Source organism: Leucoraja erinacea, chromosome 22 (assembly GCF_028641065.1).
Source record: "Leucoraja erinacea ecotype New England chromosome 22, Leri_hhj_1, whole genome shotgun sequence".
Taxonomy (NCBI): Eukaryota; Metazoa; Chordata; class Chondrichthyes; order Rajiformes; family Rajidae; genus Leucoraja; species Leucoraja erinaceus.
The window spans coordinates 16,620,051-16,632,073 of NC_073398.1; the positions used below are offsets into that span (position 1 = coordinate 16,620,051).

At 41.2% G+C, this 12,023-nt stretch overlaps 1 protein-coding gene across 1 annotated transcript in view; it reads left to right on the top strand.

The window, feature by feature from the left end:
• tbc1d22a (TBC1 domain family, member 22a) overlaps positions 1-12,023 on the top strand; it is a 170,861-nt gene that overhangs the window by 45,525 nt on the left and 113,313 nt on the right. Inside the window, 1 exon segment of the mRNA XM_055653036.1 lies at positions 2,095-2,209. Within this exon segment, the coding sequence (XP_055509011.1) occupies positions 2,095-2,209 (115 nt within the window).

The following is a 12,023-nucleotide window of genomic DNA, read 5'->3' on the forward strand; positions in this document are numbered from 1 at the left end:
TGTGAGTGAAATAATGAGATTAATACAAAATGTTTCTTGCTGGAACATAATTTATATTTTTTAATTTATTTGTGCACCAATATAATTTAGTAATAGCAGTTTTGTTCACTGTGTGAGCTCTTAGTTTCAGAATGGCAGGAACATGATTAAAATCTTACAGCAAGTCTATCTGAATATGAAGATGTAGCCCTCACTGCTTAAACAGGATGTATTCAAATTGTTTGATTATTTAAATCAAGCACATAGTGCACACCCACTTATTAAGTGCAATGTCGTCATTGCTGCCTTGAAGTTGCCATTTGGAGGTTTTTAACCATTTGAGGAATAGACTTTGGGAGTTTTGCATCTCATTAGGTGCATAGCCTTGTGTACACAAGTAGTACAAACTGTGCATATCAGTGACTGCAATAACCAATATGCTTTGAGTATTTTGCACTTGGTTGATGTGCAGTTTTGTATACATTCCTTTCTGATTGAAAACTAATTTATTAAACCAGTCAAGCTTGCTTTGAAACATGGAAATTGATTCACAATTATTGTACATGAGGTAAGTAAAAAAAAAAATTGGAAGATATCAAAATATAAAACATTACTAATGTTAAAAATCCATGTTCTACAAACTAACAATATAATGGTCCAATTGTGGTTAAGTGTTTTGATATGTAAAAGTATTTACATATTTAAAACAAAAGAACCAGGGAAAAGATAGGAACGCTCCAGGATAAAGAGAATTTGTGTTGGAGCCTGGGAATGTTGATGAGGTGCTAAACAAATACTTTAAACCAAGGAGAAGGACATGGAGGACAGTGAGATCAATGTAGAGAATACTAATATGCAAGGGCAGGTTGAGGTTAAGGAGGAGGCGGTGTTGGGGCTTTGAAGAGCATTCATGTGGATAAATCCGCAGAACCTGATGGGATCTATCCCTGGTTATTGAGAGAGGCAAGAGGAGATTATGGGAGCCTTGTCGAAGATCTTTGCATCTTCTCTTGGCATTGACGAGGTCACGCTGGACTGAGTAGTGGCCAATGTTGTTCCTTTATTTTAGAAGGTAAGTAGAGAGAATCCAGGGTATTATGCCGGTGAGCCGCATCAGTGTTCGCCAAAGCAATTGGAGCCGATTTTTCAGGGCAGGATTACTCTCATTTGGAAGAGAATGGGTCAATCAGAGCGTCAGCATAGCTTTTTACACGGCAAGTCGTGTTTTACTAACTTGATCGAGTTATTTGAAGAGCTGACAAAAGTGATTGAAGGTAGGTGTTACAAAGGAACAGGATCAAGGATCTGACGAGTAGAACAGTAAAAGGCTCACTCGTGTCTCGCTCTCTCACTCTCTCCTCTTTCCTGGCTGCCTCCCTGGCCCGTGCCACCCCTCTTTCTGACACTGGATTAAATATTCTACAGCAGGTACTGTTCCGACTGAGATGTTAAATAATTATTCAAATGATAAATTGATAGGGTGTCACTGCTCAGGAGCGTGATATTTGGCTGGCGGGAGCATAAAATACAGAAGACCATAATAGTACCTAAATTAATGAATGTCTAGTCCTATTAGTTTTTGACTCGCCAAATTCCAGCCTAGTTTTGGATTCCTGTTGATTTTTGATGCTGCCATTAACTCTGTAATAACTGTAGATCAACATTAGTATCTCAAAACTTTGGTCACAGGAAGAACGTTTTTTGAATAATAATGCCATGTGCAAGTTTTTGATGCATATTTTTTTTACTTTGCCTATCTACTAAGACTTGGATCATTGTTTATGTGCAGTATTGGAGAGCAAGATTAATTTTTACTGCATTGAAAAGTTCTGATTTCAATGTAAAATTAAAGTGTATCATAAACAGCTAGTTGTAATGAATTGTTGATACAGTAAGTAATACATTAAATTAATTAGTTTGTGTGCCTGATTTTTATGGAAATGCATGAACTACTACCCAATCCAGGTGATGATATTGTAAAATTAGCAATGACCTATTAATCTAAGGTTTATCTATGGAAATTAATATCTGCATTGTCATTCATTTTGAAAGATACTCATATACTTGTTGCACAAGAAATAATTTCCTATTTCTATCACCTTTTTTCTTTTCCAGATCTTTGAGCGTATACTTTTCATATGGGCAATTCGGCATCCAGCCAGTGGCTATGTCCAGGGTATAAATGACCTTGTCACGCCTTTCTTTGTAGTCTTCGTTTTTGAATATATTGGTAAGTCATAAAGACTGATTTTATTACTACCTTATTTCTAATCTAAGGACTTGAAGTTATATTAGCAATGTAATACAATACATAATGTGCATCTGACCCTGAAGTAAAATCATATAGAAAACTATTGCAAGAAATGTTTTCTGTCACAGGCCTCCAATCAGAAAAGCAATCCTGCACAAATACTCTTTAACTCTTTAACTTCTTCCTCCAAGCCAATTTTAAATCTAATTGGCCAGTTCCCTTCTGATTCCATGTGATCTAACTTTCCAGACAAGTCTACCGTGCGGGACCTGGCCACAAGCCTTGCTAAGGTCAATAATGAGAACAACCACTGTTGTAACCGCTTTAAAATTCTCTTATCAGGTTTGTGAGACATGATTTCCCACGTACAAAGCCATGCTGACTATCCATAATCAATCTGTGCCTTTCCAAATCCTGGCAGCTCCTGTCCTTGAGAATCCCCACCAGCAACCTTCACACCACTGACGTCAGGCTCGCCAGCCTGTAGTTCCTTGGCCTGTTCTTGCTGCCCTTTTAAAATAACACGACAACATTAACCGTCCTCCATACTTCCGGAAACTTTCCTTTGGCTGAATATGATATAAATATATCTGCATGAGACTCAGTAATTTCCCCTCTGGCTTCCTACAAGGTATAAGCTTGCACTTGGTCAGGTCCTGAGAATTTATTCATCTTTTTGTGGTTTAAAACTGCCAATACCTCCTCTCTGGTAATTCATAGTTGATCTAACTTAGATCATCTAACACATTATAACTCCAACGCCTCAATTCTTTAGCTTCCATGAACTTCCCAGTAAAAACAGAAGAGAAGTATTCATTTAATACTTCCCCCATCTCCTGTGGTTCTATGATGCTGTTCCTTAAAGATAGTTTTTCTTACCCTAGCCAACATTTTACTCTTGATATACCTGTGGAATCTCTTGGGATTTTCCTTGACTTAGCCTGCCAGTTCCATTTAATGTCTTCATTTTGCCTTCCTGATTGCCTTCTCAATTAAACTTCGATACTTTGACTCGGGGAGGGACTATATTGATCCTGAACGCCTAAATCTTCCTTTTTCCTAACTTCCTTTTTCACTATCAGAGCTTCAACATTTCTTGTCAACTCGGATTCCTTAAACTTACCAACCATCTAACAGGAACATGCTGCCCCATGTTCTTTTGCATCTTGCTTTTGTTACAAGTCCATCAATGTAATAATTCCCATCTTTTTTCCTAATTTTCTTTCTGAGCACCACAGTTAAGTCCACCCTAATCAAAAAGCAACATCCCTTTCCCTCTTACCTGCATCTCTATCACGCCTACAGCATCTGTTCCCTGGAACTGCCAGAGTCAGTCCAGCCATTCTCTCATCCGTGTTTCTGTTATGGCTGTAATATCCCAGTGCCCCAAGCCAAGCTACGCTCAGAGTTCATCCATTTTACCTGTTAAGCCTCTAGTTTTGAACTAAATCCACGTTATCCACTGGTCTTCCCTCTTTCTTTACCATGCACCTGCCTGTCCTGTCTTAATCTTGCTCTCTTTAACTGCAGTATTTGCCCCAACCTCTCATATCTCTCCTTTCTGCTCTTTAATGAGACTGCTGGAGTCCACCAGATTTGCCATGGCCTCTCTGATTTTATCAAGTGATTGATTTATTTTTTCACTCAATCTCTAAAAAATTAACGCCATTAACTAAAATCAAATGTTCTATGTGAAACTACTGACGTGAGGAGTCTATCAAAAAGATGCATTTTTCTTTCCCTTGTAAATCCAGTGATTTCTGCATTAATATTCAATAGTCTTGTCCAGGAGGAATTTGTATAACAAGATAGTTGTATAAATTGTAAATGCTAATGATTTATGGAGATCGACTCTGTACATATAGTTCACACCTTTCCAAAGCTGCTATTCACATATTTTGAAGTATGTATTAAAATTTTAGTTCATCATGCTCCCTTATTGAAACATTCATGTGTTGAGTTATTCATATTAACTGAAAAGGATGATGTGACCTTGGGTAGGTTGAAGGAGTATTTCTCATTTACTGATTTGCAGGATGCGGTTTCTTGCCACCTTGTTTCCTTTTATTTTTGAGATTGTAGTACGCCATAAATTGCTTTGCAACTAATGATAGCTTCTGGCTAATCATCTATTCTGTAGGGAGGAAACTGACTCTGGAGGGGCCCCACAATTCTCAGTTCAATTTTCATTTATGTATAGAAATATTTCTAATGAACTTGTATTAATTGGTTCTATCAAATCATATATTTCCTGTTGAATTTTAATTAAGAATGTCAAACCACTTAAATTTCATGCTTTTTAAAAAAGGGTTTTGTCATTTTATGAACTACAATGGTGTTCCTGTTTAGAGTTTCTTGTTCATTCAGCCTAATGCAGATTGCGTAAAATTTACAGTCCTGACTGAAGCTATTCAGCCCACAGTGCTTTTATTATATATTTTAAATAGGATTCTTTAAATTGTATTGATAAATTTCTGAATGATTGATAATACAGGTGGTCCTCGCATAGCGACCGTTTTGGTAACAGAAATGTACCCTTCAAGATTTCACAAATCACTACTCGAAAATCGGAGATGTGGAATAAAATTTGTACTTGAGAATTTGTCAAGAAAAACATTTTTGTTTCGAGTCGTGTTACATGAAATTGCCATATTGATTGGTTTCTAGGAATGACCCCCCTTCCCCCCCCCCCCCCCCCATAGTAATGCCGTAAGTTTCGAGTAGTGATTTGCCAGTGAACGTGTTCTATTTAGATAATTGGGAATTTAAGTGTTGAGGCGAGAATTTAATTGGAAAGTGGACCAACAGGTGAAAGTTACACATTGAATCAGCATAGCACTATGTGACCATTCACCATTCATCACCACAAAAGTCACATTACAAGCCATTTAATTTTTGCATGTAAATGTAAATATTGTTTTATTTGAAACCAACTAAATCAGCAGATAATCAAGTGACCTAGAAGCACATAACATGAGCAGCATTGCTCAGCTCTAAGGGTAAAATCCCGTAAATTCAAAAATCAGACATTGTTGCCGCACAATGTCATGTTTCTTATACATACAGTAAGTATTGGTCATCGTTCTTGTATCCTGTGACATGGATAAATTATTGTCTTGTCAATAGTAAACTTAATTCAATGCAAGAATATCTTTGAATGTACATTGCTGCTGAAGTCGTTAATGGAAACAAGCTGATGAATTTGACGATATAAATCTTAATATAAATTGGATTCCAGAGATGAGAAATGGCTAAAATTGCACATTAATTAAAATAAAAACAAATATTCTTTATCACTGAGTGCTTGCAACCAATAGAAGAACAATTCATAGGAAGTGCTTTTTGTTGGTTGAGTTTTGTTGTATTTGAGTGATTCTGGAAGATCAGCTGCTTTGTCTTCTTATCGAGTCCACACACAAGATTAGAAGATGTTCAGCCAGAGCTGAATACACTTCTCCGCATCTGCAGACAATGGTGTCTGTCTTGTCGCTTCTTGTGCGTGGTGCTGGAAAGATTGGTGGAAACAGGGCTGCGACGTGAATGCTCTTTCCTTGACCCCAGCTGCTTTGTGAAATGTATTGTATATTCACGTCTGAAGGTAGCAGTATCTGCCTACCAAGGTTTAGTTGACCTTGTTTTTGGTGCGGATTCACTGTAGATTGCATGGTTTTCCATTAGTTCTGACATTGATGGTTCACAGAGAGACCCTGGAAATGACAGGCGACTTGCAGCTTGAACCACCACCTGGTGAAGGTAGGCAATGATGAAATTCACCTCTGCCACTAGTATGCCAGCAGACACTTTGGTCAGTTGAAGAAAATGATACATGAGAGAGATTTTTAATTAATAAAGGAATTGTAGGTTGTGCTGGTAGGACAGGAAAGATTTTCATGAATGCTGGATAAACTGTGATCTTACTGAAAGGCGAAGTGGGCTTGAGAGGCATTATTACACTTGTTCCTGTTTCTTTTGCGTTTATTTTCCAAATATCGCTGTCTCCTTTAACGAATCTAGTTTTAGGTGTTGGATTCAATTTATCTTTGATCTTCCTTTGAAAATGGCTGCTCCAAGTGCGTGTCAGATTTTAAGTGTATGCAGTTTTTTTGCTCGCTCTTATGCCATTTGCTTTTACTTTGGTGTTAATGTGTGTGATGCCGCAGGGGACGGACCCAGCGGGTCCTACTTGGTCTAATATCTATCTATATATCTATAAAACTCTGGGGCCATCCGACCGACTGCCGTCCCGCGCCCTTCCTGCCTTTCAATTCGTGCCCGATACTCGCAGATGTCCAATCGGAATGGCCGATGCTCGCAGATGTCCAATCCGAATGGATTCATTTGCATGTACGGTTGCCGGCTGCATTTCTTCCTTTGATTCATTGCCACGCCCAATCCAGACGCTCAATCTCCGAGATATTTTCCATTTCGGTAGAGATTTCGCTTTTGCTTTCTAAGTTGGGATCGGCCTCAGTCCATTTCATTTCGTTGGGTTGGGGGAAGTACACGTTTTTAATCAAATCCTCAGTCCCCCCCCCCCCCCCCCCCCCCCCCCCCAAGTTGATTTCCAAGAAACAACCTCCTTCTCCATTTACAGATTTCCAGCTTCCAACACACTGCGAAACAAAGTTGTGTTGAAGACAGGAACCTTCTCCCCCCTTTTCACTGCTGCAGCAGGCAGGGGAGGTGCCATTTACATTTTTTTTTCCAACCCACTGCGAGGGAGGCAGGGGAACACTGCTGGAATCTTACTTTTGGAACGGCTTCAGTTCCATTGGGGAACGGAGCTCAGTTCGGGTGCATGGTGGAATATTGGGTTGAGGGATCACACCATTGGGGGAGCAGACCCAACGGGTCTGCACTTGGTCTAGTATATTACTAAAACTCTCATCTTGGCTGAGTGAGCATGCGTGATTCTTTGTTTGTATTCTTATTTGCCATTCAGATTCATGACCTGAACTACATCAAAACGGTACATGATAGAGCTATGGTCACGTCCAAAATTCACATCCATTCTGGCTCCGGGAAGCGCCGACTGCCCTACCCCCCCCCCCCCCCCCCCCCCCCCCCCCACATGGGACGGATTGATAGCATTGGGGGAGTGTGTTGCGTTGGGGGGATCTGGTGAGTGGTGGAAACGGGTTACGTTGGGGCAATGGGGCCCAACGGGGTAGGGAGGGGAGAGGGGTTATGGTGTGTGGGAGCGAGTGACTGAAGGTAGGGATGACTGAGGGTAGGGGAAAGGAAAGGGATGGAGAGGTGAAGGAGGGAGGGGAGGAGATGCGGAGAGAAAACAGGGAGGGTGAAGGGGAGGGAATGAAGGGGGGGATATAGGGAAATGAGCTATGTCTATGCAGTTGCGGGCAATGAGTGAGAGGTGGAATATCGCGTTGGGGAACGGGTTTACGTTGGAGGAACGGTTGATTGGCTCTGGGGGCCTGGTCCTCTCGCTCTCCACAGGGCCGGAACGCGCCACTGCCCCCAGACCTCGCTCCAGCCTCAGCACCATGGTCGTTTCAAATCCCACGCTCCGGGGAGACTAAGTTTTGCGTGCGTGCAGATTTTTAAGTAACTGAAAGTCAGTCAGTTACTTTTTGAGGCTGTGGTCTGAGGCCTCCCCTCCCCCGGCTCTGGAGCAGCAGCCTATGGACCCCTCACCGGCTCAAACCCAGCCCGTGTCTCTGTCCTGTCTGTGTCCAGCGTGTTTTATGAAAATTAGATCCCATTGGGACATCATACCTGCTAACTGCCACTGCACTTGAAATTATTGTTTTCAAAGTGGGGATTGTATAGTTAAAAATGTCAATAACTTGTAAAATATAACATCAATCTGAACAAAAGTATGATACAACACACCACAGGACAATGGTGAGTAAGGTGGTGCAAAAATTGTTGTGCTATGGTGTACCATTTTAGTTCAGAGCATCAGGGCATGAGTCACAGACAGAGTCACAGACAGAGTCACAGACAGAGTCACAGACAGAGTCACAGACAGACAAGATGAAAGTTTTTGTAATATATATTAGACCAAGTGGGACTAGTTGGGCCCCGTCCCCCAACGCGGGGGGGGGTGAGGTTGTGGCTTCACACGGGAAGGCTGGTCCCCGAGCGAGGAGACCAGGAACAGGTGAGTGGTGGAAACGGTTTGCGTTGGGGGAACGGGGCCCAACGGGTCCCACTTGGTCTAGTTCCATTTAAAATTTTAGATCAGTAAGCTGCAGGTCACATCTAGTAAATGTCAATGAGGAAGTTTCAGTTGGTTGTCAAGATTGGTTGCTTTGTGGAGTAAGACTAAAGTAGAACCTCAAGCTTATTACGTTCTGTTCTTTTAAATTAGTTTACTGAAATAGGTATCGGCTATTGATTTTACATGTTTAGTTCAGAGATACAACATGGAAACAGGCTCTTCGACCAAGTCCGCGCCGACGAGCAATTCCCACACACTAATACTTTCCACACACAAGGGACAATTTACATTTTTACCATGCGAATTAACCTACAAACCTGTTCGTCATTGATTTGTGGGAGCAAACTGTAACTACCAAAGAAAACGCATGGAGATCATGGGGCAAATGTACAAACTCCGTACAAATGGCATCAGTAGTAAGATCAAACCCGGGTCTATGGTGCTGTAAGGCAGCAATTCTTCCTCTGCATCACCGTGCCGCCCACAAATAATATTTAGAGTCCAATCGAATTGTTTGCTGAAGTTTATTAGATAATGGTTCAGACTAACTTGCAAGGTATTTTAAGAAAACTTTTAAATTTGTCTCTCAACATCCCAATGTAAAATATACGTTTAATCAAGAATGCTAGTTCAAATGCAGACCTAAAATAGATATTTTTATAGCTATGGAACTGTACTTTGCAACTTTATCCATGCTCATTAAACTAATAACAGGTGTAAAATGACATTAATTACACACAAGTCTTGAGGAAAATGACTGAGCAGCAAAAAGATTGATCGCAAGTGTGCAATAATAGCAGAAGAAAATCATACATTTGAATTTCTAATTGAGTTTTGCATTCTAATTATTAAGTTTCTCAGCTCAGGAAAGTAATTATTAAAATTGCATGTAGCCCTAAAGAAGAAGATATTAATTAAAGTTTTAGTAATATATATTAGACCAAGTGTGACCAGTTGGGCCCCGTCCCCCAACACAATCACAATTGTGTTTATGTATATTGATACACAATTTCATACTTCTATACTGCAGATAGTTGAATTGAATTTAAGGTCTGATGTAATCTTGTTTGCTTAAATTGCAGATAGTGGCAAGAATTAGGATGTTGGGTGCACCAGAGGAGCAATGGACACTTTCTTGTCTGAAAGTTACTGTTCAATGCATATTATGAAATATTAGGCTTATTCCATCCTTTTGATTGATCACGATTGTAATGTTATGACAGTAATTTAAAGATGTAACGGAAATGGAAAGAAATGTTCTTTTTATTTACATCTGTGAATGTTAAGTAATTGAAGAAAAGTATAAACAATCACTGACTAGATGCTCATTATCAGACAATTTCCTGAAATATGATGAAAAATATCTTCATCTTGTATGCCATAAGTGCTTGTCAGATTTACAATTTTAACTTTTTCTCATTTTAGATGTACCATAGTTAAGCAGAATCGATCAGGGAAAGCAGTTTGTTTTTGTTTAAAATAAAAATCTAAACCAAATATTAAGTGAAGCTCAAGTGGATTTCAAATTCAAATATTGCTTCAAATGCAGCCGTAAATCTTGGGTCTATCAATACTTTCAAGCTTGAGTGATTTGAAAAGAAGGAAATATGATATCCACCCTCTTGGCTCAAAGCTTGAAAAGTTTATTTCAATAACTGCTCCATTGCTGTCCCTTAACAGCATTGGAAACCACAGGATTGGCTGATATTATTTAACCGTTCTGTAGTACACCATGATCCCATAACTGTGTCTCAACTATTGACGTATTGCAATCATTGTTTTGGACACTAAATAATTTGTTTCAGCATAATTGGGGAGATTGAAGCTTCTGTTTTGGGTTTCACCCATAACTATTTTAACTTTGTGCTGATTCTAGCTCCCAACCCTCTCATCCCTAATTTCCGCTGAGCATGTGGCCAATGTCTGATTACTTGGTGCACACACCCAAATCATCGTGGGTTAAAATACTAATTCAGTTAAAATAAATAAATTGAAAGTGGCACTTGAGATACTCTTTTATGGGCAAGGTCCTGTTCATTTCCTCCAATCAATATAAAGGGTTCTAAGTAGGGGGCAGTTGTTAACTCTGAATTAAGAACACTTTCCCAGTTATCAGGTCGTAAACACATTGTGAGTTACCATGTTTTGCTATTATACAATGGTAGTGGCATTGTGAAGTTTTTTGGGATATCCTTTGAATGTAAAGTTCATCACTGCTTGTGATCCTGTAAGGTTTAAAAAAAATGCTGATTACATTTGTATTAATTCCTGTCCCTACCTATTCCTCTGCTTGTTCTATGACTAGCAAAAAATGGGCTTCTCAACTGACAAAGATACCAACCATCCTCCTGGTTGCATCTGATTATTTATGCAGTTGTAATTGCTTTCCATCATTGCCAGTCATGTAACTATTGCAACTTTTAGCTGTGTAAGTAAAATTCCAATGACACTGATTACAGCTGTTATCTGCTATTGCTGGATGGAAGTTAAAGTTCCTTTCAGACCCAGAGGCTGAAAGCAGGCCTCAAGCTAGTTTATTCTGTATTTAAAGAGTAGGTAGGTGTCATGTAAAGTCGATATATTTCTCTACAGTATGCAAAATATTCATCTGCAGTTCCTTTGGGGGCACGAAAGTCAGTAGATGTTGAATTCTGGAGCAAAGGAGAAGAACACGGTAGGTCAGACAGCATCCGTGGAGGCAGTGGTGGAAATTCCGTGACTGACGGAATACCAGTCTGGACCCTGTGAGCTTGCGCTGCTTCTGGCTGTAAGCCTCAGCCATATTTCCCTTAAGTCCAGGCAGGGCTGTAGGTTAACCCGGTGGGAGAGGCAGAGTTGAGCTGGGTTTAGCACTGCTTTTGTGCTGGCTGTGGGCACCACGCCCGTCTGACTCCCGACGTCTCTGGCCACCCTCGGGGGGGGGGGGGGGGGGGGCGGGCAGGGGGAACACGTCCCCCTTCTGTTTTGAGAAATCCGGATTTTAAAACCCGGTGAAATCTCCGCTTTCCGCGAGACAGTGGGGATGGACTGCTGATCGAGACAGACATCGGTCAGCAGGCAATGGGGGCGGGACATGATGATTCAGCGCGATGATTGGAGGAGGGAGGTGTTGATCAGAGTCTCTGCCCCCCCCCCCACGCCCGAGGGTGGCCAGAGACGTCGGGAGTCAGACGGGCGTGGTGCCCACAGCCAGCACAGAAGCAGCGCTAAACCCAGCTCAACTCTGCCTCTCCCACCGGGTTAACCTACAGCCCTGCCTGGACTTAAGGGAAATATGGCTGAGGCTTACAGCCAGAAGCAGCGCAAGCTCACAGGGTCCGGACTGGTATTCCGTCAGTCCAGGCAGGGCTGTAGGTTAACCCGGCCAGATAGGCAGAGTTGAGCTGCATTTAGCGCTGGATTGAGCTGTAATTACCGTTTACAGGGCCCACGGCAGAAGCCTTCGAAGCCTCGCATGTGTGAGTGTGCGCATGCGTGCGCGGCTGCCAAGAAATTGTGTCCCCCCCTGTCCCCCGGTCCCCTCCATATTTTGATAGCGATTTCCGTCACTGCGTGGAGGAAAATTAACTGTCGAGATCCTTCTGTGTGGGTTATTTTCAAAGCAAAGTC